Source organism: Channa argus, chromosome 8 (genome assembly GCF_033026475.1).
Source record: "Channa argus isolate prfri chromosome 8, Channa argus male v1.0, whole genome shotgun sequence".
Classification (NCBI taxonomy): Eukaryota; Metazoa; Chordata; class Actinopteri; order Anabantiformes; family Channidae; genus Channa; species Channa argus.
In genome coordinates this window covers 19733317-19760324 of record NC_090204.1, presented here as the reverse complement: position 1 = coordinate 19760324, position 27008 = coordinate 19733317, and the positions used below count along the sequence as shown (strand labels likewise).

At 39.7% G+C, this 27008-nt stretch overlaps 1 protein-coding gene across 1 annotated transcript in view; it reads left to right on the top strand.

Moving 5' to 3' along the window:
* LOC137131920 (collagen alpha-1(XXIV) chain) overlaps positions 1-27008 on the top strand; it is a 76177-nt gene that overhangs the window by 27348 nt on the left and 21821 nt on the right. Inside the window, exons 6-28 of the mRNA XM_067513806.1 lie at positions 54-107; positions 1794-1847; positions 2949-2993; positions 4170-4223; positions 4525-4569; positions 5767-5820; positions 6236-6280; positions 7179-7232; positions 7687-7731; positions 10175-10228; positions 10530-10574; positions 11795-11848; positions 12084-12137; positions 12902-12955; positions 15376-15429; positions 15516-15569; positions 16437-16481; positions 16573-16626; positions 18084-18128; positions 21401-21454; positions 24262-24315; positions 25907-25960; positions 26462-26515. Coding sequence (XP_067369907.1) covers positions 54-107; positions 1794-1847; positions 2949-2993; positions 4170-4223; positions 4525-4569; positions 5767-5820; positions 6236-6280; positions 7179-7232; positions 7687-7731; positions 10175-10228; positions 10530-10574; positions 11795-11848; positions 12084-12137; positions 12902-12955; positions 15376-15429; positions 15516-15569; positions 16437-16481; positions 16573-16626; positions 18084-18128; positions 21401-21454; positions 24262-24315; positions 25907-25960; positions 26462-26515 — 1179 coding nt within the window. The remainder of the gene's footprint in view (positions 1-53; positions 108-1793; positions 1848-2948; positions 2994-4169; positions 4224-4524; positions 4570-5766; positions 5821-6235; positions 6281-7178; positions 7233-7686; positions 7732-10174; positions 10229-10529; positions 10575-11794; positions 11849-12083; positions 12138-12901; positions 12956-15375; positions 15430-15515; positions 15570-16436; positions 16482-16572; positions 16627-18083; positions 18129-21400; positions 21455-24261; positions 24316-25906; positions 25961-26461; positions 26516-27008) is intronic.

Below are 27008 nucleotides of genomic sequence, written 5' to 3'. Positions count from 1 at the left end.
TAAAGATGAGTCGTTTAAGACCTTTTAACCCTGTGACTCTGTTTCTATTCCAGGGTTCAAAGGGAGATCCTGGGCTTTCTCCAGGCCAGGCTCCACAAGGACAGAAGGTAACAAATCTGCCACCAGCCTCTTTCTTTTCTCTTTTTTCCTGTTGGGTCCCCTCCAAAAGTATTGGAACACCAGGGCCAAATATTTTGTTGAATGCATATGTTGGCTCGATTGAGACCAAAGTTCAGTTCTGAAGACTGCATTTGTGGTTAGAAAGCATAAATCAACGCGAAGAACGCGAGCACAGACACAAACGGGTTGGTATTGGCATTTCAGTACTTTTGGATTCTCTTAATCTTTTGCGTTTTCCCCACATAGCGTTTACTCCTTTGATAGTAACACATCTCTTGACATCATCATTTATTATCATACCGTCATATCTCACCTGATTTCACTTCACAGCCTCTGATCACTTACTGCTTTCTTCGCTGCTCTTGAATTCATTGGTTAATAATTTGACCATCGTAGTGTGAAAAGTACTAAAATGTTTGTTTAAATAATGCAGTAAAACGGTTTATAAAAAGGCAAAGAATATTTAACAAATCTGCATATGATTAGTTACCCCTGATTTAATACATAATAAATTGTGGATGATTACACAGATTTTTGTAATCAAATGTAATACAATGTTTTCTGTATAAATTTGTTAAAATGCTCAACCAGTAATGTTGATCTCATTTATTTGACTTGGCATCGTTCTCTAAACCCCCTCTCTGCACTTCTGACTCACTCTTAATTGTGTAGCGTTACCACAGCTGGTTTCTCTTAGGGCCCACATGTACTTGCTAAGTACCACTGCCTATTCATAGACGACGGCAGCATTGTTGGTGTCAGTGTTCACCTACGTCCTTGTGTCGTTTGTGTACGTGTTTGGAGAATTTGAAAGGTTATCCTGAAGGGGGGTAGACTTGGGCCCAGTTCCACTGGTCTGCCAGTAACGTAAAAATCTAATATTAAGATAAAAAGCAGAAAAAAATGACGACGACAACAACATAAATTGTAAATATGAATATGCAGAGAGTTTTAGATAGTTAGTAGGATTCTGAACTAAATAAGCTCCAAATACAATCGTATCGTTTTAGATTTGAATGTTTTGTTGATTCATAGAAGACCCATAATAAAACTTGACATGGAATTTTTTTTTTCCTTGGGATCGTTTCTGGGATAGTCAGGTGGTGAATTTCACTAAAAACCAAACATTTAGCATGTGTCTTTGCAGTGTCCAACTCTATCACAGCTGTTAGCATCTTTATGCCCCTCATAGAATTTCTGTATTAAAGTTCTTTATCAAGTCTCTGTTCATCTTCTTACCCCATAATATCTGATATTTCAGAGTAGGATACCATTGCTTAGCATACGGTTTTGGTTTTGAACAGCTTTAATGAGACCACTTTAATATATCCACTGTTGGAAACCATTGACTGAAGTAGTATGTCATGTTTAAACTCTCCGTCTTCCATGGCTTCCTCTGCTCAAAATACATAACATTTTTTTACAGCCATCATAAACGGTGAAGTCAACATCTAAATTTAGAAACAGGATTATTTAGATTTGGATAGATGATGACATTTTGATCAGTGTCAATTTACTGTATTTACTGTATAAAATTATTTTTTTTGCATCTGTGTTTTCTGTAAGAGTTAAGAGCATTGAGATTTATTTTTTGCACAATAGCCAAATAATATTTGATCTCTTCAGTTACTACATCCACAGTTAATGCAAATGTTTTTTATTTGTTCTGATAGGGTGACAGAGGTCCACCAGGTCTGCCAGGGCCGAAAGGATTTCCAGGTCTACCGGTGAGAGTGTGCTAAACTGCTTCTCTTTAAACCAGTAGCTAAAGATAGAAGACTCACTGTACAATACTTAAAATTACAAAATGGTTTTGAATAACGTGTCGGGGTTGTTACATTGGTTATGCACATTCAAAAGAATTCTATCATCAAAATGAAAAAAAAGGAGAAAACTTTGCCATTGTTTTGAAGTTGATAAAGAATGAATTAGAAGTTAGATTTCAGAATTAGGAGCAGGCATATACGCGTATAAGTGCAAAAATACACTGCATCCATACACACACACACACACACACACACACACACACACACACACACATACACATACATACACTCAAAGTGGTCCTAATACTGGTCTTGTACTGGGGTAGCTTGCCAGAGGTAATGATGGGCGTATCCATTCTCTGGTATTGGTACTTGGATACCCGCCGGACGAGGTCAGCAACTGTCATATATCTAAAAGTGGAGAATCTCATGAATGTTGCTTCCAATTAACACATTAGACTGACTTGGAGATGCAAGGTTTGACCAGACCAGTAAAAAAAAGCAGTGCTTTACCTTCTCTCATTAAAACCACCGTGGTGCCTTTGACCTTAGTCGTAGCTGTTTAGTGTAGTTGCTCAGTGTCCACAAGCTTGGACTGCAGCTGTACTCAGCAGCTTGTAGTTGTGAAAAGTATATAACTGTGTTGGCCTTTTAATGTAATCAACTAAAATATTTTGAGCACTACTGGAGAGAATACTATAAAACGTGTTAGCTGATATCATTGTCAAGGATGATGCTAACGACTTTGATGAGTGTTTTGGACGTAATTCGGACATTCACATGCTCAGAATTCTATTCACTCCATTGTGCTGCTATCATCGGGTCAAAAATCTAATTTTAACAGAACCTTGGCTGTGATGTGACTGGCAGTAATATGGGAATTAGTGTTGGTTGTACTTGTAATGTTTTGCTCTGTGATAACATTCCAGCATCCTAAAGTAAGCAGACATGTTAAACATATTAGCATTCACTGTCGCTTTCCAAACTGACTTTACAGCCTCTTGTTTTTGTTTGAAATATTTGTAAACCCTTTCAATGAATTTGTCTTATCACATTGTCAAGGGTCCTAAAGGTTATCCAGGTCAACCAGGACTACCAGGTGAACAAGTAAGTCGACTTTTGTGTGTATTTGTTTAAGTTTTATATTTTCGGAGCTGAGCGGTTCTTATTAGCACTGATGGGACATGTGGGTCAAATAAGAAAACCCTTAAAGACAAGGATTGGAGATACATTCTGTCATATGGAAGTTACACGTTAATTCGCACATAAATACACAAAAAAACGCATGTACTGCATGTACTGATACTGTACATGCAGTTACTTATGTGGGGGCATGTACACACGCACTGCTGTGACTGTGTGCGACACAAGTCAGTCACATTAGTCGTATCCCCTCTAGTCAGCATTCTCTTTTATCACGCTCTCTTTGATGGAAAAAGTCTTCACCTCATCAAAATGCTAACAGTTAACAAGCCCATTACACAGACCCCTTCTCATTATAGCCTTCTGATGTCTATCTAAGAGGTTTATAGAAGAAGGACGGCATTCATTGCTGTGAATGCCAGGAATTACCTCAATGCCAGTAATGCTGTAATTCTGCGGATGACAGCAAAGTTATGTGCTAGTTTTATTTTTTACTAGAAACCACTGATATTCTACTACGAACCTCAACCGCAAAGAGATTAAAGATTAAAAAGATTTAAAAAGTGCGTTGTACAGTCTTACAACTAAGGAATGATGACATCGACAGGCACCATTTAGATTATTTGTTATTTTTTTAAATTTTGGTTTTAAAATGTAAAATCTAAATCTAAGCACCCAGTAGAGTAATATTAGCACTGATCAACAAAAAACATAGAACCATTACATTTACCATAATCCTGCAGAGCATACATAAGAATTTACTGTAGGTTGGCAATTTGTTCTGTGTCACAGATAAAATATTAATATATGTGATGATGTAATGGTTGTTTCAAATTGTACGGGACAAGAGCATGAAGCTGAATGATTCAAGAGCAAAGTATCTTTCTAACAGTGAGCTGAAAAACAGCAGACTGAGCCAGTGTGGGGGGGGGTTAGAAAGGTACATGGTTGTTTTAGGGGTATGTGTCTGTAATGAACAGTACTTGTTTTATTCCTGACTTGGCAAAGCTTGTAGAGATCTGTTTCTCCTCCTTCACTTTATCATCCATCTAATCTCACTATTCTCTCTCTCTCTCTCTCTCTCTCTCTCTCTCTCTCTCTCTCTCTCTCTCTCTCTTTCTCTCTCTCTCTTTGCTGCAGGGCATACCAGGCCCTTCTGGGGAAGTTGGTGCTGCAGGTTTCCCTGGCAGGCAGGTGCAGTGAAAAATACAAAAATACGTTTCCAGTTCCTCCATTTATCCAGTGCATGATTGTTAGAATTCAGTTTCCTTGAGTTTGTCATGTGTGCAGTGTGCAGACTTTAACAATGTGCAATACCTGCAGTAGGAATGGCCATACTGTATGTCAGGTACAAAAACCACAGGTGTATGTTTTATCTTAGCTGTCTGTTGATTGGGTCCACACTCCACAATCTGATGTGTTAAGGTTCCCTCACCATGTGAGTTTGCACTATTAACAACAGGTCCCACTTACCACAGTGTTTGCTTTGTTGCAGGGCTCAGCTGGGCCACAAGGTAACCTAGGGCCTAAAGGTGTCCGTGTAAGTACAAGTACCACTCTTCTTTCTTTATGGCTTTTTTTTTTCTACACCAGCCCTTGATTAAGCACTTCATTTCCTAAAAGGACTATGGCAGTGCTGCAGAGAGACTTCCAAGCATCATGAGTTGTGATTCTCATACGTTGTCTCCTGGAAGTCTGTCTGTGTCTCTGTGAAGATGTACAGGTTCTTACCATGGTTTATTCCTTAGCAAGCTCTTTAATACGTGCATAAATGAGAGGGAAACGGGGTGGTGGAAAAACGGATAGCAGAAAGTAAGAAAGCAGAAGGAGGATGGTCAAATGAGTTAGTGAAAGACGGGAGTGAAGTGGAGCATTGGAGCACGGAGAGAGAGAGCACAGCTAGGTTTACCGTGTCAGAAATGAGGCAGGCAGAGGGAAAAAGGCACAAAGACAGACAGTGCGCTGATAAGACAGGATTGCACAAATGACTCACACATTCTGACTCCATCCTTTGCCAGCCGACACAAATACTTGAATGCAGCCAAGGTAATGCTACCAAAAAAAATCATCATGTCGTCAAGTAGAAGTACAGCTAACGTGTTTTTATGCTTTTATGTTTTCACATAAAGATTAAGACTATTAAAGATACAACGCTAAAATCAGTGCACTAACTCCAGATTTTGCCTGTGGCCCCACTGCAATTTACCTGATGGAAGAATGTGTTTAGTGTGTAAGGGAGAAGCAGGTCACCCATGGGCTGGGGAACAGAATGACAAGGAACCCAGCAATCGGCCCCAGTGGTCACAGTCACAAAACGACGTAGTATGAATGTGTGACGTTGTGTTTTTTTATTCTGTTAGGTGAAGAGCCGAGTGTACAACAAGCGGGGATTAGAGGGTGAGGGGCTGAGTTTAGACATAGTCCGACATTTCAAAGTACTTTAGGTGAGCAGCTTGTATATTGATATATACCACTACCACCAGGCAAACGTTTACACCAGTACAGGAGACTAATTGCTCATTGTGCAGAAATTCCAACTGTCATCCAAGGTGAACAGTCCTTTTTTGTGCTGCTGCTAACTGACATCAATCACATCGCTGCACACTATAGTAGGTGTGTATGCTGTGACTGATTTGGTCAGTGTTGCATAGAAAATTTGCGGTCAGATTGTCCTAATGAAATACTGTATCACCACCAGCAGATGTTTGAGAAGTAAATGTGAACTGCTATTTTACAGGGTTTCATTGGGCCTCCAGGCGTTGCCGGACCTCTGGGCTTGGAGGGAGAGAAAGTGAGTGATTTATTTTTGTTTACGTTGAATGCAAGCCGTTTTTAAATGTGATGGCTGAATTGAAAAATCTCACCTGTGAATCTCACCTGTAATTTTGTAATATATTTTGTGTTAGTACCGTACCCTAATCAGCATTGTGCTGTCAGCTTTCAGATTTATGGTGCACTGCTAACCACACAGGAAATCCTTGTCTTTATGATCTCTGTTATGGCTTGCTGCACGTCAGCTTGGTTTGTCCCAAGGGAACTGTTAAGTCAGTGTGCTGAAACCTCTTCTTGGCTTCTTTACTCTCTATTTTTCTATAGCCTATAAAATCTCTTACTTTTATTAAGACGTTAAAACTAGTTGTTTCCCGGGAGCAACACCATTTCATGTCTCAGATTCAAGTTATTCTTTTACTTGTTTCCTTTTCTAGGGCCTGCCTGGTCCTGTTGGAAAACCTGGCCCCAAAGGAAGACACGTAAGAATTAATCCATTTTTTCATTTCTGACATAGTTTACAGTTGTGTGCAAACAGAAAAATCTCATCAAGCATTACATCGTTGTCAATAGTGAGGGAAGGCAGCTCCAGTAGCAATCATCTGTCGTGTGTAGGAAAATTAGGGAGATTGTATAAACTTATAAAAATGTTATCTCATTTTTATACTGCATCTGTTGTGAAAGTGCTGAAAGAGCGCAACACCTAAGGGCGATAGTTTACAGGAGAACGCCGGTCAGGATATGGTAAATCACCTTGGAAATGTGATGGTGTATATTTTAGCATAGGTGCTGCAATGCCAAGTTTAGGCAATAGTTGCACTGAAAAATTACAGTTAGATTAAGATGGAGACAGATGGAATGTCCACTCAGAGCGCTCACAATGTGAAAATCTAATGTTTTAAAAACAAGCTTTAGCTTCTCTCCGTTGAAGTTGCCAAGCAGGCAGGAAGCCCATTGTCAGTTTAATCTGACTCTCTCTCTCTCTCTCTCTCTTTCTCTTTCTCTCTCTCACTTTCTCGCATTCTCTCTTGAACTTGAACAATTCATGTCTGGCTAACTGGATCAAAGTTTTTGGCCCGAGGGCTGTTGTAAGCCAGCCCACAAGCTCCCCAATAGATTTATCTTGCCTCATTAAATAAATATTATTTTCACACACTGTCAGTACAGATTTTATCTTGAGCAGTTATTTAAGGAAATGTATTGTTATATGTACGCAGTATGTACACATAGATTTATTTTTTTTGCACTATAGAGTGTGAAGAAATGAATTGACAGAAAATAAAAAGGAGATAAATAGAAACTTACAATGTAAACAATGTCCTATATAGAAATTGTTGACCTGCCTTTGTTAAATTTAAAATGCATGTACTTTCCCCACAGGGTGTGGGGGGTGATGTAGGAGAGAGGGGGCCTCCTGGTCCTGATGGCGTTGAGGTAAGATGTCTCGTGCTGGTGACTTCACTTGTCCTTTTTATTTGTATAGTTGACATCTCTGCCTTCACCGTCTCCAAAGTCTGAGCGTCTTTGCTTGCCACGTGTCTTCTTTCATTATTGACTGTACAAATACAGTACACTCAACTGGGCTTTCCCTGGCATAAAGTGATTTAAATGCTAAAATGTATTTTAGTTATGAGTGTTTAGGGCTTTTATTACCGTTACATATACCAAAATGCCAAATGCATTAAAATATTTACAAGTGGGCAGTTATACAAATTGCGGAGCAGTCTCGACTCATTCATTTTTGTGTCTCAGAAATGCAGTTTGTTATGATTCTGTTTCACAAAAAAAGTTACTTCCAGTATTTTAGCTCAGCCTTGAGAACGAGGAATGTGCAGTACTGTAAGTGTTCTGTCCTGTGTACTTAGGATGTTGCTGTGATGTTTCACAGGGGCCTGTAGGTGGAACTGGCATTGGTGGCTTCCCTGGTCTGAGGGTGAGTTTCACCTTTGCAATATTTTTTTAATTTGTTACCTTTTCAAGTTACAAGTTCAGAGTTTTGATTTCATTATTGCTTGTCTGTGCAGTTTTTCCTTGTCCATCTGTCTGCGGTGGATTGATTTGGGTTTGGATTGTGGAGAGCAGGATGTGCCATACATGCATGGCTATTTCTTTACTTGACGTTGTTGTAGTACTTGAACAAGGGTTTTGTTTTTTCAGTTAATTACTGTATCAGGTTAATAACCTACCCAGGGTTTATTAGCATTTATTTACAATTTATTATTTATGCTCTTTTAGGGTTTGCTTTAGTGTCTAACTACCAAAGCTAAGTCACTCATGACTCTTTCGCTTACTTTCAGTAATTGTCCAATTAGTGTATTTGCGAACAAGTCACTTAAATGTTACCGGTGTAATCACCAATGAGGCTTTTGATAAGAGGTCTTAACCCTAACAGGTTGACTTGTACATAATGCCCCAAACTAGCCTAAATTGGCAGCTCAAACAGCTGGTGGACTTGCATATCTGCTTCTTGATTGAATAATCTGATAAACAGAACCTGAAATATTGCTAAATGAAGAGGCAGCAAGAGAATTTCACTAATAAATGTTTTTTTGCAAACGTATTTCTTAGAGTGGAATTTAAAGGGTTAAATAAGTTCGTTCATGCTCTCAATTTCAAATTCATGCTTACACATTACTTAATTCTTGCTTTTGATTTACTGCCCCTTTCTAGCATCAGAAAGCCACGTACAAACTCTCTGAGGATGTACTTACACAGACCTATGCATTTGTAACATCTTTGACTTTGCACATTCTGTGTTCACATGTTGCCAAATGAATAATTACTGTTAAACCCCTTTACCCGTTGCAGAGGAGCAGGAATGAAACCAGTCTATTATTACTGATTATTATTTATTTAGTAAAATACATTGTTTGCTGCTTTACATCCATTAGCCACAACGCTAACACTTGCAGTTTTAATAAAGTCATGAAGGACCAGGGTCACCATGGCCACTCTGTACTGCATGCATAATGTTTCGAAGTACAAAAACGCAACGCTCAGGTAAAAGTGCAGGTTTTTGCCTAAAGCAAAATGGTCGTCTTCAAGTACCACTTTTCAATCTTTCACTCAAGTAAAACTAGGAGGCAAATTAGCTACATTAAATTTTCAAAGTACAAAAGTACAAGTATTTCAGTTAGGAAGACCAGTGATTATGGTAATTATGGCAAAACATGTATCATGTATCATCATGCTTTTATATTAAAACCACTGGGTTGTAGCTGATCTGTGTGTGACAGTATTTGGTAATTTTCAGTGGTATGATGATTAAATAATATACTTTCCCCACGGTTCCGTTTCAAGTACAGTATATTCTGTAACATATTATATGATACACTGGGTGCTGAGGCATTTTATGTTTGATTGATTTTCTGAGGCCACAGTGGTTGTGTTGAAACAAGATGTGTGGGAATGCAACTATCTGGTTTTTGTCAAGTCTTAAATCACTTCTCTTCGTTCGCCACTGAGAGAAGTCGTTGAATGCTCTCTATCCACCTGGCAGTCAGGCCACATCTTGACAGCATTTGAGCAAAAGGCTCTGTGTGGGATGGTGATGTATACAATCCCCTTCATCCATCCTGGTGAACTCCCGAGTTTCTGGGGAAAAGTTCTTCTTCATCTCAGCTTGTTTCATTACGTCATTTTTCATGTGTTCTCTGTTGAGAGCCTCTTTTAATAGAGTGCATGTGATGTGTGTCTGCCCTGCTGCGGTACCAAAGCGGAGCCTCGGCATCAAACACTGGCCTTGCAGAATCCAGATGGACTCATAGTTTAAGCCATATGGCCTTGCTGACATAACATTCATCCATGTTCTCTCTCACTTGTAGTTTTTGACAGATTAAAGTACCATAAAAGTAGCAACATTTGTTTTTAGACCTTTTTTTGTTGAAATTTAAAGTTTTTAGCATATTACGCCGGAACAACTTCTGACAGAAGGACTTCTCTCCTACTCCTTTGAGCAATGCTGAACTCAAGGGTCTAAAATGTCTAAATGCAAATATTAATGCAAATATTTATTACAATGGATCCTATGGCTGCATGTATATAATGTACATATAAACAAAGATGGTGTTTGGTTAGTTTGTCAAACAAGTACATACTGTGGATGTGCTTGCACGTGCTTGGGGATTCTGCCAATTCAACACATATTGTTACCAGAACAACCCTGCTACTGACATGGTTACAGCAGTCACTGTTCAAAGCAGCCAGTCAGTTACCAGTTTAACTGCCTGCCTTGTTGTAAAGGGTATTTTTCTGGTCTAGCCACCGATTCTTGCCATTCACACCTCCCGTCTGTCAATTAGAGTGGCTGCCGTGGGCTGGTACTGGTGTGCAGAGCTGTGATGTGTTTGTGATATCTAAATGTCTCCTCTCCACAGGGGGACCCAGGGCCTGAAGGAGCACGGGGTCTACCTGGTCTGTGGGGGCCTCAGGTAGGGTTGACATTGGCTACTGGAAATGCTCAAAGTTTTAGGAAAGTATTGAACATTAAGATTAATGTTATTGGTATTTTAAAGTGAAATGTATGAATTATAGCTCCTTGTTATATATCAAGTACCACCATACATATTTTGTCACGTCTAAATTTATAAAGACAAAACCGTTTCAGAATTAAGTTTCGAAATTGTTGCCACAATCTCAGCTGGAGTAATTCATCAACCCCCTTCAGTCCTTTTTCTTATTTTCTTCTTACAAACTCATCCATTTTCCTCCCTTCTTTTCTCTCTGTGGCAGGGCCCAGCAGGACAAGCCGGCCCACCTGGATTGAAAGGTGATAAGGTGATCTAAATATTTATATTATTGCAATGTATACTTGTATAATGTGCCAGTAACCCCGGTCACATAATTAAACATAATATAAGAGTGTGTAGGATTATGTATATAAATGTACTTTCATATTAATATTAAACATTTATATAGCTGCACGTGGGCAAAAAGGCTATTGGAGACATTGATTTGAAATCCAACCCTTAATGTGTGTAGGTGTGTGTACACTGGCAAGAAAAAAATTGAAAACACTAACACATATATATTTTTACTATCTTTCCTTGGTTAAATTGAAATAAGTTTGCATGTTAAACATTCCATTCTTAATAAAATGCTCTTTGCAGCAAGAACTAGCTGACAAATCTATGGCTTTGTACTGATCAGTTTTTGCAGATACTCAGGTGTGATTTCCTAAAGGTCTGCTGCTGTGCTGGTTGGGCAGCGTTCCTGAACTCTTTGCTTCTAGCTTCTCCCACACCTGCTCGGTGTGGTTCAGTTCTAGTGATTGAGCTGGCCAAGCCATCTGAGAGTATTCCAGCAGCTACTTTCTTGTCCAGATCATTTTTACACAACTGGGACGAATGCTTGGGTCATTGTCTTGCTGCAAACACAATCAGTCATTGTCCAGAGGGGAATCTATCATCCTTTCAGGAGCTCTGTATCACTTCTTCACTTGGATTCAATCACCTCAAACTTTGACTCAACAGTGCACTAAACTTTGTTCCAGTCATCTAAAGTCCACTGGCCCAGTGCAACATTAACTTTCGATTTGAGTTTATGTCTTAGCACTAAATAACATAAAATGTAGTTAAAAGTAAAATATTTCACCTCATTACTAATGAACGTAACAGCCACAAAATGAATACTGCTGGTCATGACATTGATGGGGTCAAGGCTCAGCATTGCTTCTCAGAGCAGTCTGTGGCTACACAGCCCCATGCGCGGCAAAATGTGATGTGATGTATGATGCACTGTTTGCAGAGTAGAAGTGAACAAACGCAATACTCAAGCAAAAGTGCAAGTATTAGCTTACAAAAACTATCACTGCACGTATCACTTCAAATCTTTTACTCAAGTGAAACCACCAGGTGGTGATAATGCTGTAGCTGATCAGTGTGTGTGTGTGTGTGTGTGTGTGTGTGTAGGTTCTCTTTTTTTATTTATGGCCGTATTGTGATTACTGTGGCAGGAAAGCATTGTGTTATATCTCTTTATAACACTGTGAAATTCAGGGTGAAGTAGGACAAAGAGGCGAACAAGGAGAGATGGGGTTCCAAGGTGATAAGGTAAGTCAAGAAAGATTAATCCAAGCACTTCTACCAATAATTAGATGTAATGTATTGTATGTGGGAACTCGTGATTATTGATGTGAATAATCACATAAAGGCAGCGCACATCGTATGCATTTTTCATATGAGTACGTGTTTATAGGCATTAAGACAAGCTTGTATTAAACATGGATGAAAAGCCAGACACAAGGGGTGCGTGAGACCAGCTTAAAGGTGTGTTCATATCTTTCAGGGTGCCACTGGTGCTCCTGGTCCTTCCGGGCCAAGAGGGAAACCAGGACCAATGGTATGTTTGTGTGAGTTTGCATGCTGTACAGCTTTTATAGACAAAACCCAGTAAACACAGGGCATGACAGTGAGGCGTGAACTCTATTTTTTAACTTGTTCAAGTGAAGGCAGTACTGTCAAATTCACATGAAGTCCGCGTAATCATACAGCTGCTTGTTAGTGAACTCTGATCACTAGAAACAAGACACTCACCCTCTGGAGGCATTAACTGTGGAAGCCGCCCGGATCCAGAGCACGTTGTTTCTAGACGGGATCAACTGTTTCACCTAAGGAGGCGGAAAAAACACCTTTATCTGTTTATAAAGAGGGAAAAGGTCCAAATGTTCTGTAATCAGTTCAGCATTTTTTTAGTTAACTTTTTTTTCATGTTGTGAATAACATAATGAGTAAATAATTGATATTTAGATAACACAAGCCAACATGTCTACATGTGAAGTGCAAGAGAGAGAGAGAGAGCAACATTAAGTCTCAAGGGTTAAAGGTCAAATGACTGACTGAGTGACCTCAATTTCACCTTCATGGCCAATACCATACCAAGCACAAGCATCACGTTTTATGGCTGATCGGTCAGTTCTACACCCATTAGTAGGATTGAGTTTTTGTTGCATTAGATATATCAAACAGCGAGAAGAACATAATGTAGCATCATTGTCAGTCATAGCATTTCAGATCCACTCGGCCAATTTAATAATGAAAATATAAAATATGAACTAAAGAAAGGTGCACATTTCTTTGTCTTCATGGGTTTTGTATTTTGAACAGGGTAAAATTGGTGAGAGGGGTGCAAGAGGACCACCTGGGCCTCCAGGACCTGAGGTAGGACTTGTGCATGTGATATGATCAACCTTTTTAATAATGAATTAATTAATTTCTTTTGTTTGTTTATTTATTTATTTATCTCCTTTCGGCTTATCCCGTGACATTGAGGTCGCCACAGCGGATCATTGTCCGCATGTTGATTTGGCACAGTTTTTATGCCGGATGCCCTTCCTGGTTTCTACCGGGCTTGGACCGGCACTGCACAGCCGGCGAGGCGAATGGGCTGTTAGGGGTTCAGTGTCTTGCCCAGAGACACTTTGACATTTAGCATATTAATAATATTCTGTTTTCCACAAAGCTTTTGGAAAAAGGAGGTGCAGGAACTGTTTGCAATAAAACACATAAAATTAAAACTATATAAAATAAATTCAGGTTTTTACACATGATCACATTACCTGAACAGTGGTTAATGCCTTTTGCACAAAAGTCAACCTTTTGGTAACAATAGTGGGCAGTTCGGCTTTTTGTTTGTCTGAAGGTAGCAGCTTTGTAAGTGTACAAACTTACTGTTATGTTACATGATGTTTATGGTACCTACAGTTCAGTCACATAAAATTAATAGGATATACTTTACTGAAAGTCAGTCTTCAGCTACCAAAGACAGGTTCCATCTTTTTTGCTAGTTTACTTGTACACAGTGTAACATTTTGCTGGTACTGTAGATAGTGCAGGTGAGCTTGTGATATATAAAAATACACAAAATGACAGCATGATTGAGAAAAGGTCAGGGTTTATACACTTAAAAAAATAAACCCTAACTTTCTCACATATCAACAAGTTGATGTTTAGGTCTAAAAATAATGTATTTGAAAGTTAGAATCTAATTTAAGAACTTGGCACACTGTCTAAAGGCACCTATGACATTTTAATAGCAGAAAATCATGGGGAAATAAAATGTATTTCTTTTACACCAAAATCTGCCCTTTGTCTTAAACCCTTGAATAGTTTCAACAAAACCACTCTTTATAGCAGTGCGTGTACTGTGAGGCAAGTCCAGCTGTGCTGTGGGATCTTGTGACAGTCGTTCTTTTTTATTGTTATAGACCAAACTGCACCGTATGGTCCCGCTGAGCTGTCTGCAGCCACACAGCCCCATATGCACCAAAAATGATCCACTGTGCGCAGAGGGGATAGAAGCAAATAGCAAATAAGTTTCACAGAATGAAAGTCCACAGAGAGGGAGGTAGGGACAGTGGGGAAGAAGGAAGGGAGTTTGTTTGATAAGAGTAACAATTTTGTTATTGAGACCATTTCGGCACAGATATGAATACAGGTACAGCTCGACTTCTGGCTTGTACTTTGGTTTGCCCTGGACACAAGAGGTTAACAGCTTGTAGCTGGTTTTATTTGTCCAGGTTTAATCAGTATTTATCACATCTATTTACAATGTGAATGCACCACGAACAAGTTGCGGTTCGCTGTCTTGCCTCAACCCCATTTTTAAATGTACCCAGGAGGACTCAGGAATCGAACCACTGACCTTGTGCCTCATGAGCTGCAGTCCTTTATGCACGAGCGGCATTCATAAACCTATTGTTGGATGCAATGATGATTGCAATCTATGGCAGCATAATGAATCAAGTCAAGTCGCTTTTTATCATTTCAACCTCATACAGTGTGCGCATACAGTGAAACAACACAACCTTCCCCCAGGACCACATAGGCTACATATAGTTGAACCAAAGAGAATGTAAACTACAACAGGAAACAGGAAACCAAGTGCAAATATGGAAATGCGGACAAAAGTGCACAATTCGTAAGACATTTTTGACACAGACACATTTAATGCCAACAAGTGCAGTGGAATGGGTTATTTTGCTAGAAGGTTATGTAGACAATTTTTAAAATGTAAACACTAAGAAAGAGGAAATCAAGAAACCATGTCTAGTGCAGTATAGTTCTTAGCAGCAGTGAAATTTTGTTAGCAAAACTTGATAATGTGTATGTATTGCATCAAGAAAATATCATTTTTTACATTATTTTGTTTTCTCATAAAAACTGTTTGTCTTGCCACTTTCAGTAGTCCCTCATAACCTTAGGTCACATAGGCCACAGTTAGCCGATATGATTTCTGAAATGAGTGATCATGTCAGCATAGGCAGCACAGGCCTAAGAGTTTTTAGCCTTGTCAGCTCGGTAGCCGTCAGTCACTAGCTTTACAGCAGTCTTACACAAGCCGGGCTATACACTCCAAAAGAGCCCCGCCCCTGCGTCTGATATAGATTTATGTGAGATTCTTTCACTGATTTGCAAAGAGTAGCTGCTTTTAGCACACTGCCTTTATCTCTCCCACTTTAAACGCAGTTGTAATAAACAAAAAAGTGCATGGAGCTCATTTACTGTGTGGGATCAAACTCAACCATCTAGTCATATGTATAAATATAACATTTTCTGATATTGTTTCCTGTTTTTGCAAGGGCTTTCCTGGGGACATTGGAGTACCGGGGCCCAACGGCCCACCTGGACCAAAGGTACTGCAACCAATCTCCCTCCATTCATTAATCCATCCATCAATTTGTTGCCTCCAATGGAATTTACACTTCCGGCTGTGTTTCAGGGTTTGCAGGGTGCCAGAGGTCCCCAAGGACCACCAGGGCCAAAAGGAATACAGGTGAGAAAACTTACCACCCAACTTGTTTTACATGTGTTCTTGTTCATGACTCACTAATAATGAAAATGGAAAGTATTGCTCATCAAAAGGTTTCCATTGGCACATGCACCTAACACGGTGTATCTCAAAACTGTTCTGGCTTCGATGCGAGTCATTTTTTTTTTCTTTGCAGTATCTCTTAGGGCATGTTCCACTAGGTGAGGTCATGATTTATCATTGGTTCCTTAGAAAAAGAAGGATCACAGTTTTCCAGCTCTGGAAAAAGGAGCAGAAGCTTTCGCAAGGTGTACATCGCACGCTTTGCATAATGCTGAATTTTACAGCTTCTGTTTGGCAACTGTTCACAGTTGAGTAGAGTGGGATATTTTGCATAACAGCAAAATACCTTAGTCAGACTAGTGGGACAAAGTTGCTAAAACAGGGATGTTGTAAATAAAGTTTACTTAAAGGCTTTATCTGAGTAAAGTACTTTTGCTCTTCACTTGGTGCTTGCTCAATGGGGGATTCGTTGGGTTTTCTCTATATATTAAGGTCAGTACCTTGCAAAACTGTAAAGTGCCTTGAGACGAGTTGTTAATGAGGGCTGCAAAAATAAAATGTATTCGTATGAGAAACTGTGAAACTGTAAATTACATTTATCTGACAGCTTTGGTTTAAGAAGCTTTAGGAGCATAGTGAAAAAATGTCAATAAAGTTTATTAGAAATTAAATAAATTAAAAATTTCAAATGTGTTTACTTACTTTTTATGCTTTTTTTATGTGTCAGCTATGTTTCACATGTCTGCTTAACTACTGTCTGCGTTTGTGTTTTTTGTACGTGCTTTTTTTCTAATAGTAAGTCAGATGAATTGTATTGTATTTCCCCAGGGTGATGAAGGACCACTCGGCCCACCTGGCAGCATTGGCCCTCCAGTAAGATTCACATACTGCTCACACACAGACATGATCAACGTACACATTGACCCTTTTGCAAGTGATTTAATTCTCTGCCTCTTTTTTGTAGGGAAGACCTGGAAGGAAAGGCTACACAGGCGAACCTGGCCCTGATGGGTTAATGGTGAATCTACTTTCATTATGTAGTAACTGTACTATCATTAATTAACTGTGACTGTATATTACTGTTACACCACTCGTGGACCGTAGTCAGCATGGATGATTGTTGTGGCTGATTAGTGTACATTTGTCAATAACGCCAAAGTAGTTCTGTAATGTAATGCAGAGTTCAAAAACGTGTTAAATATTCATTTAAGAATTGAAAAACGAATTTAAAAACAAAAATTGAAGGTAGCACAGTGTCAAACGGCCAGACAGGTCATTGAATAACCCCTTGCAGTCTACTGCCTCTGTTCAGGACTGTCTCCTCAGTGCACAAGAGACTGTTCCTTTTTCAGAAATCATCTGTAAACAGCTTTGCACTTCAATGTAACTGGTGAGGGCACTAAGACTAACACTATTTTGCCAAACCAACCCGAGTCACGACTAAACGTTATGTCTCTTCTACAGGTGAACCACAAAACTGTATTTGAAAACCCTATAAGTACTGCAAAAATCCCACCTTTGTCTACCCAAGCCGTGCGTTGGTTCAAATGGAGCTTGTCTTCTCCTTGTTCTGATGCAGATTTGCTCTCTACTGCCATCTATGGTCTACGTGTGGGAGGTACCCAATTAGGTGGCACGAGAATACAGCAGAAGAAAAAGGGACAGAAACCACAATAAGAGAACAGATATTGTTTTAATCAGAAAATTAGACCCGGAATTGATAAGTAGAATCAAAATGGATCAAATTCAGATAATACCCGACCCTACATGCCTGCGGCCAGCTTTACATTTGATCTTAAAAAAATACCTCCAAACATTATTTCACTTAAGCCTCCCCAGTGTGAGGTGGAAAGGTACTATAGGTCCTGACCGAAGGAGGCTGTTCTCCACAGCAGCAGACATGTATACATGGCAGAGAAATCAGAGAAGCTTTTCAAGTGTTGCATACTTGAGGTCACCTACAACAGCATAAGTCTTGAAATGAATCCTGGAGGAAACACTGATGAATGTAAACATTTGAAATGTCAAAATAACTACTGCACTCCATTTAGAAATACAGTTTAGATACACTTGCAGTTTTATGACTATTTCCCACCGTTTATAATATTTGTTTATTCGTAGTTTAGTAAACCACAGCATTTTATACCTTTCCTCACCCTGTTTTATTGGCTGTAGTTGGTTTTCTGTTTCTAGATTTTGTTCCAAATTACAGTCTAGTGCTGACATCTGATGTCAGTGCCGGCATGTTTGTGACCCATTTATTGTGAGCCTACGACCCACTTTGTTGTAAACATGCTTTTAATTAGGAGAGAAGAAAAAAACTATAATTAAATATCATTTTCCATTTGGTCCACAGTTCGATATAAACTTGCAATAGCCTGAGAGGTTAATACCAGTGGCAGGATAGGATGGTGACAGACCTCCCTTTATTACAGGAAACTAACGAGCACGCTGTTTGATGTTTTCTGCTTGCAGGGAGAGAAAGGGGACGTGGGACATGTTGGAAAAATCGGACCACAAGTAAGTCGTTTTCACACTTGTAATGACAATCAGCATCCATACGGCTGTAGATTAGTAACTTTACATAAAATCCCTCTTCAGATGTCAATGTGGTGCCTATTTTGTGCTCTTGTTAGTGGTTCGCTTAAAGATGACTGTACACAGTTTATTAAGATAATGTCATGTTCCACAATTAAATTAAATCCTCATGTGTAGCAGGAAGATACAGGAGCATTTGATTATGTCCTGTTTTCCTGACCCACTTTTATTGTACTGTACTTTTGATGTAAAAAAAAAAAATAAAAAATTGGATCCTTCTGACCAACAAAAAAGTGTTTTCATCAGTAAATTGGCTTAATGCCCCACTACAATAGGAGGAACACCAACTGAATATCTTCTATGGAAGTGACCTAATTTGTGGTGCACGTTTGCTTATGACTCTAAGGCTGCGAATGTGCATTTGACATCTGTTGTTGCATAAGAATCACACCTACTTTGCATGTTGTCAAAGTATAATAAATCACGTAGAAAATGTAAATCGATACAGTTAGTGTTTGTCCCTTAACATGTATTTGGACTCTTTCAGTTACCTCAGACAGACACATTTTTTCCCCCAGGCATCAGTTAATCCTAAAGCAAAATAGATACTGTTGGGACATAACCCCTTTGTAAGGTTCTTAGATGCACACCACTTCTCTGAACGTTCAAAGTAAATCTGTCCTTTCAAGAGGCCCCTTAATGTTAATATTTGCATTCTGTGCAAAGTGGAGGCAACCAAACAGGCCAGAGTTGGACTCTGTTGCTGCAGTGCACATATGAGGCGGATTAAGGAGTTTCTCAGTAGAGGGCTGTTATGAGAGAAACCATGGGGCTTAACAGAAAGAAAAAAAACCTTAAGGCTTAAGGCCTAAGGCTATGAAGCCTCTAATGAAAAACATTACATCTCTTTCCCCAGGGTCAATGTGCCAAAACCTGAGGTCGTCAGTTTTTATTCAGTGCCTTGTTTAGATTGGCTGCTGGGATCCGTTCTACACTTTACGTCAACCATTTTCACATCACTGATTTGGTGTGTACTTACAGTACATGTGGATGTAAAAAGAGGCAGAACTCAGAGGGAGAACTTTAAACAACAAAAGGTAGTTATATTAGTACTTTTGAAAGATCACTTTCAAAACAGTACTGTAAAAGCTTCATCTCATGGCCCTGTCACATTCTTTGGTAAAGGGGCAACGCACATAAATTCTCTCCCTTGCTGTAACATACAAAGTGGTTTTCAAATAAAGTAGCTATGTGGAGAAGCACACTGATTGTACCTGTGCTGCAGTTGCACCTCTAGGGGGTAGAGGGCTTATGAGACATCCAGACACATCAGGATTAGCCATTTTAAAAATCCAATTGCTACCAATGTTATAATACTTCATTTAAAGGCTCCTCTCAGGTCACCGCACACAAAAAAGCTACAAACAGTAACTACAGAGCAGAAAACATTATATTAAACCTAAACGATAACCTACGAAGGCATGTCAGAAGGTGTGGAATGAAGACCCACTGTAGAAGGACAGTGCTGAAAGGTTGCAAGGTTACAAAACGGGTATGACCAGAGAAATATAAAGTGCTTCAGCTGAGAGGAAGGCCAGTAATACCAAAAGCTGCCAAGTTGTCCAATCGATTGTGTGAAATGGTGTTGAATGCTGTACTCAAATCAAGCAGGTCAAGGGTTGAACGTCCAGCAGCAGCAGCAGCAGCAGCCTTGAGCAGTGATCATTAGTGACCATAGTTTTATGACTTTGCTTGACATGTGTCATTTTAGTCATCAAAACATACGTTACAATATCTAGTCTATTTTTGTCACTATGTGGGAATGGCAGGAGGATTCAGCTGAACAAAAGTTTTAAAAATAAAGTAAGTTTTATTGGAAAGATGCATTTTACAAAGAAAGCACAAGAAGCCAAAGCATGATGTCGACTAACACTGTAGAGTAATATTACAGGATCTTTTACAAATTACTCTATTGATTCATCGTTAAAGATCAACACTACACTAAGAGCAGCTTGTGTAGTACTTGATACCTTTTGTGGTGAATTTTTCCCACAAATGCTGATCCTGGCTCCCTGCAACATTAAAACTGGTGGATGTAAGGTTTGGGCTAATTAGTGTGCAATACGTCAAGAAAAGAAACACACACAGTGATAGATGGCCCCCATAGCGAGTAACAGCCACAGACTGAGTTTGTGTGTTTGGCCGAAACAGAAAACACAGCCTGTTATTAGGAATAAAGGATTACAATGACACGGACATTTAGTTACCAAGCAATGTGGCATATTAGTGTGATGTTTGGCTTTAGTCTGGCTTGTGAAAAGTGCAAATCGTATGGCGTCACTTTCTGTGCAGTGGGCTGTCTTCAAGATTCTGAAAACACTTGCACTGTGCAGTGAATGACTAAACCCAGTGACCCCTGTGTCAGTTTGGGTCTTGAGCTCCAGATAGTCCTGACGAAAGTCTGGCGCAGAACCAAACCGCAGCCCCTGTTGCAGACAACTGATCTGGAAGTGGTTTAAGCTTCTCTGACAACTTTCATATTTACATTAATTAGTGTTTTCCCCACAAGTATTTTTTTTATTAAGTAGTGTGTTTTTGGGACCATTTGTGTCGTGTTACACTGTACTGTAAAATTATCTTCTGTCTCATTCCCAATCATTGCTGTTGTATCCAAAAAATACCTTAGTAAGTCCACAGCTCTAGTAAATCCTGTCACGTCTTATCCTATTTGGGTCGCGGGAGAGGGGGGCTGGAGCCTATCCCAGCTGTCATCGGGTGACAGGCGGGGTACACCCTGGATAGCTTTGTGACTGTGGGAGGAAACTGGAGCACCTGGAGGAAACCCACGCAAGCACTGGGAGAACATGCAAACTCCACACAGAAAGGCCACGGCCACCCGGGGCGGGAGACCACGACCTTCGAACTCTTGGTTGTCCTTAGTCAAAAATATTTGTCCCTTGTTATTTGTGAATGAAGATTTGGAATCAATGTTTTGCACTTAATATTTTGTATTACTGCATTCGGTGCATGTTGAAACCGTAGTGAAATGTAAAATGGCATCAGAGGTCATCATACAGGTTTCTCTTCAAGTCAGCAGCCGCTCATTTTTACACACACAAGCATTACGCTGTAATCTTTTGCAATCCAGGTGTCAAAATGGGTTGGAAAAAAAATCCTTAGAATCACATACAAACATACTGCTGATTTGTTTGTGCTCAACAGATTTTTTTTTTTTTTTTACCTCTTCTCTTCAGGGTCCAGTAGGTCCAATTGGGATGGCTGGGGTGATAGGAGTTCCCGGTGAAAAGGTAAGTAGTCTCATTATTCTGTCAGTCAGCATTAGAGGTTTGCAGATTCCTTTAATTAGAGCTCTGTCTAGCAGCCATGGCCTGGGGCCCCAGAGGGTCTAGAACACATGCAGAGATAAACACTCAAACAAAAATATTGTTAAAGTAATGTTACCATTATCGAGTAAGCTCTTTGGATCTTACTGTGTCCAACCGCAGACAGTGTAAAGATTGTACGTTTGCTTGGACCCAAAGAGAGGAGCACAGTAGAGATTTTTAAAAGGCTCCTTAGAAGGAAGGGGATTAGAGGGGGCGGTGACCAATAGTGTAGGCTCTCAGCTTGGAGTTGCAGTGCAGAATCAGAGTCTCTTGTCATTTCTGTGTATGAGATAGTCAGAGCAAGGTAACGGAACTAAATGGATTGACCTCTGGAGTATATTGTTTGTCTTACTTGAGAAAGGGGAAGTGCTGGTTGGCGAGGGCACAGTGTGGTGGTTCAAAGGCAGGACGAGGGGATCCTGGAGTAATAGGTTGGCAGGTGAGCAGGTGTCCAAAGGGGCGGAGAATCAGTTTGTGAGGAGGCTGGAGAGACGAGAGCTTAAAAAAAAAAAAACAACTGGAGGGAGAGGTGGTGAGGTCAGTGAAGGGATAACGCAATCAAGCTCAAAGCTCAAGCTCAAGTTCAAAGCTAAATAATCAAGGTCCAAATCAAACTTTTCAAAAAGGCAAAGGTAAAAGCTGACAGACAGAAGAGTTGAAGTGGGGGAAAGGTCTGGGGTCTTCTGGGTGACAAATAGGGTCCTACTAGGCAGTGTCTCCTGCAGGCCGGCAGGGAATAAGTTAGAGCAGGGAGACAGGCCTGCTCCTTGGACAGACTGGTCAGGCAAAAGACTGGCCAAAAAAAAAAAAATGGATAAATCCATCTGTGTGGCAAAATAATGGCTGGTGAATCAGGACCATAGTGAGCACAAGACAGTCTGGCTGGAAAGTGAGCAGAGAGCGGAGTATATATGTAGCCAGAGGGACAAGTGAAAGTGATTAGGACTGATGATGAGTAGTAAACAAAACTACAATAGGGCAGGAAGTGGAGCTGAGTGGTTAAATCATAAAAGCTGGAAACAACTATATAGACGTTTATAGTATTAACACGGCCAATCTGATGTACACTGATTTTTACTAAAACACACGCACGCACACACACACACAGATACTTGTCTTTAGAAAACACACTTTCTCTCTAGATTTCAGTTCAGTTCAGCTTTATAGCACCAATGCACAACAGGTTTATGTTAAAGCATTTTATGTAATTAAGTGAAGATTATTTCTGGGTGATATGGAAAACATTGTATTTAGGCTGTAAGGTCATACACAATATATATCTTACCATTTTCTATGCAGTAAGCTAAATGTCACAAGCACCTCCACTGATTGTGACCCGTCTTTCGTTTCATAATCAGATATGTATTTAGTTTTAGTCTTTAACAATAATTATAGCCTAGTTGTTTCAATTTTTTATGAATTTGTGCTTGTCATTTTGTCCTGTATTTTCTATATCTACATTTGCACTTAAAATTATTCAGCCCCCGTTTTTGGCAAAGTAAAAGTAGCAACTAATTTAGATTTTGCAGCTGTAAAATCAAGGCATATAGGGCAACAGTTGTCACCAGCTCTGTTGTAAGCTATGCAGTTACCATCTTCACAACAGGACGGTGTTGAATCTAGATTTCTCATATATATGCAGCAGACTAGTAATTTGAAATCTTTCCCACATGTCCTACTCTTTGAGCGGACTTCAAAAACAAGCTCTATTCCTTTTATTCAGTCTTATATTCTGCTCCTTGCCATGTCTGAAGCCTTTGATCATTCAGTAAAAAAGCATATTAAAACCCTGGTTACGCCAGAGAAATCAGCAAAAAAAAAAAATCTGCGTTCTCCAGGTGAATTCTATGTAGTGTGGACACTGATGCTTTGTGCCACACAGATGCATGTGGGGTAGTTGTAGCAGGGTGTCGCAGAAAGCTTATGAAGAGAGATGACAAAGTACTATGGAAGCCATCAAGCTATATCAATATACAGTAAGTGCTGTTGTCTCACCTTAAACCTAAGTTAAAATTATATCCATATCGATTGCAGACCCAACAAATACACTCTAAATCCAGAGATACCTGCAGAAGCTTAACTATGGGAGAAAGAGAAATAAGGGTCAATGCACTGCCGACATATAAATGTATGCATTTCACCAAAGGCATTGCCAGAGGGAAGTACTTTGTCTAGAGAACCTTTCTGTCCAAGGATCCTGAGGTGTAATCTAATGTTGGACTCACTCGCACTGCCTTTTGCACTAGTCCATTGTCGGATTTTGATGTATTTTGTAAAAAAAAAAAAGTAGTTCTCTTGATGTAGATTTATGTTTTAGCCATTAATGTATATTTTTAAAAAAAAAACTATTATTATATACAGCACTAATAGGGCTAGATTTGCAGGAATCATAATATAATGCACAATTCCCATGACCTTGCTCTGAAATTCAGACCCTGCCTTATGTTAACCCGACATGGGGTAACCATGAAGAGAGAATATACTTATTACACCAAGACAGAAATGACAAGATCAAGTGTTTACTTGGCTAAAATCTTCCGGTTGATCAGATTACCAAAGGGTTAAAGCATCCCTCTCAGAATCAGAGCCAGGCGATATTTCAAAAGCAGATGTGTTTAGGTCAGAGGGGTGAATTTGTGGAACAAACCTGAGGATTCATGAAAAATGTATCACTGGGTTTAAAAAGATGTTTAAAAGTTTACTATAATAGACTTTGTGTTTTCTACCAGGGCGATCGAGGACCAGCGGGTCCAACAGGTCCCGCTGGGGAGAAGGGGCCAAGGGTAAGTATTATTACTCAGGATATACAACAGAGCGCTGACTCTTGAAGGAGTGTTGGTAAATGCCCAGAGCTTCAGTACATTTCATTAACAAATGTGAACCTATGATCAATGTAAAACCAGTAAGCAGCTCTGGCTGTAAGTGTTGGCAGACATAACTTAGCTGCAAGCTAAGTTCATGGAAATGAAAGCCGACTTAACAGAGAACTAACAAGCTCCAGTCTCGTGATTTTTTTTTTTTTTTCTTTTCAAGAATTTCTGCAGTTATTGTGAGTTTGGATTTAAAAACATGTTTTCAGTATCTCTTTTGGATCACTGTCTGGCCGAGTTTACAAAGCTGAGTTCATGAACTTAGCTGCAAGTCAAGTTCTGTCAACCTCGCAGCTTGATAGCTGCAAGCTAAGTTCATGGAAATGAAGGATGACTAATTACGACTAATTGTGCTTTGCTATCTCCCTCATATCTTTTTTTCAAGTATCAGTATATGTAAAAAACCCTGATCCCAATCCAATCTGTACTTTCCTGAACTCTGGGTTTTGGCAATCTCAACCTCGTAGTTTTGCCACAGTGCTGTTCACCTTCACAGCAGGCTCAGGCACAGCAGTGGAGGTGTACATGTTGACTGTAGAAGATGCCATCATATTAGCTAGAGACGTCACATTGTCCCACTTATTCTCCCATTCATACCGTATCAGTAAATTAAAATGATAAACGTAATATTTTTGAACCAAGGCCTTTATAATGTGGGTCAAGGTGTTACGGCTTACGGTCTGTAGTTGTTAATTTAATGTGTCCGATAGATTTTTAATCAACATTTATTCTAAAATGGCTAAACAAAAGCATCAGATCAGAATCTGTTTTGCCAGATGTATTTGAGGTCCAAGGAATTGGATCATATCAGGGCCAAAAAACAGAATTGTGCCACACCTATTTTAAATCTATGCATTGTGTTTAATGAATGCCTGGATAGTTCCAGGCTGATAGCAGCTACTGTGTTTGCTGTGAATGCTTTTATAACGGATTTGTACTAACAAGTTGCTGTGTTTCCACTGTCTAATGCTGTATGAGTTTGTAGAAGGAGGCTGGCCTGTATCTCAGTCCTTTGTCCCAAAATAACTCCATGCCTGTGGCTTTGGCCCCAATCCTGACCTAGCTGGCTGGCAGACTGGCTTGCAGGCTCGCTAATTGGCTGACTGACGAGAGTATGACTAATGTGCTGTGCTGCACTGATAGATGGGAAACAAGCAGGGCTGGGCCCTCGAGGAGCCTGGGTTCCCCACCAAGTTGGATGATTAAGTCACTGCTAGTGAAAGAGTTTTTTTTTTTTTTTTTTTACTTCCGCGGTTTTGTTCTACAGATCCGGATTTATCCTTTCCAGTTACAGATTAACCTTTAACTGTGCAGTTTTCCAGTGATGCACTGTTGTTGCCCTCTAGTCATTTAGAAAATCCCTAAGAAGTGTATAGTGCAGCATAGATTGAATAAATGGTAATAAATAAATGGTTCTAACATTAAATGACTATGTACAGTACCACATGCTGTTAGACAGTGACATAATTCTTTCTGTACCTTTCTATACTGTTTTTGGTATAAGGGCTATCCAGGATTACCAGGAAGTCCAGGGGACATCGGCATGCAAGGTACACCTGTAAGTGTCAAAACCTTGTTGCTAAATAGAGATTCTTGGCATTGAGGTGTTTGCATGTAGATCTGTCTTTGTCTATGCAATGAAAAAAGAACAATCTTTACTGATGGTACTTCTCGTATACATTTTCAAACTAACTTTGATCTATTAAGTTTTTGATTGATTTATTTTTTACATAACTACTTTATTTTGACTCATCTCCTTACATGGGTAGATACTATAAATGCCCAAACTATAAGATTAACTTGTCTTAAACTTGAGTTTGTTTAAGAGGAGGAATGCGCTCTTGTTATTGTAGAGGATGACTTGAGATCGGTTTTCCTGTTTCCCATGATTTAATGTAGACTGTCCTAAATGTCTGATATTACAGTAGGTTGTGCCTGTGATTCAACATTGTAGTGTGGACTAACTGCATCATGTCAAAGCAACACTATGGAAAGCTTCCTTACCATATCTTTACTGTCGCTCACTACCATTTGGATTTTGTATTGTTTTTCTTTTCAGGGTCCACAGGGGCAGAGGGGTAGCCCGGGTATCGCTGGGCCAAAGGGCAGGAGGGTAAGAGTTATTTCTACCTTTAGTTAGTACTAGGAGTCTACTCCGACTCAGTATTGACAATAAAAACCTTACTTGTCAGACAGATGTCTGTTTGGCATCACAGCTCCATGCAGATAAAAAGAGGTTAAAGCAATTAAAAGACATGTGTTTATGCTTCCACTTGGGTTGGATTTACAGCAGTTTTAACAGACCCATGAATCACAAGGTGGAAGACATTATGGTAATGTCAAACGGATATGGTGTGGTCATACTGGTGAGGCACTGCGTCGCTGTTACGAGAATGACACCTTCAGGTTAGAAAGAAACGAGAGATCTAGGATTTTAATTGTGACCAGATTTCCTGGGAATTTCCAGGAATTACAATTCCAACTCAAATCTACTGTAGAAGTCTCGCCAACTGAAGATTGATTGTCATAATGTCTTCCAGGACAAACTCGCTTGGTCTGCAAACAATGGGCACAACAATTCTACGGTGTTACCTAGTTCTAAACGC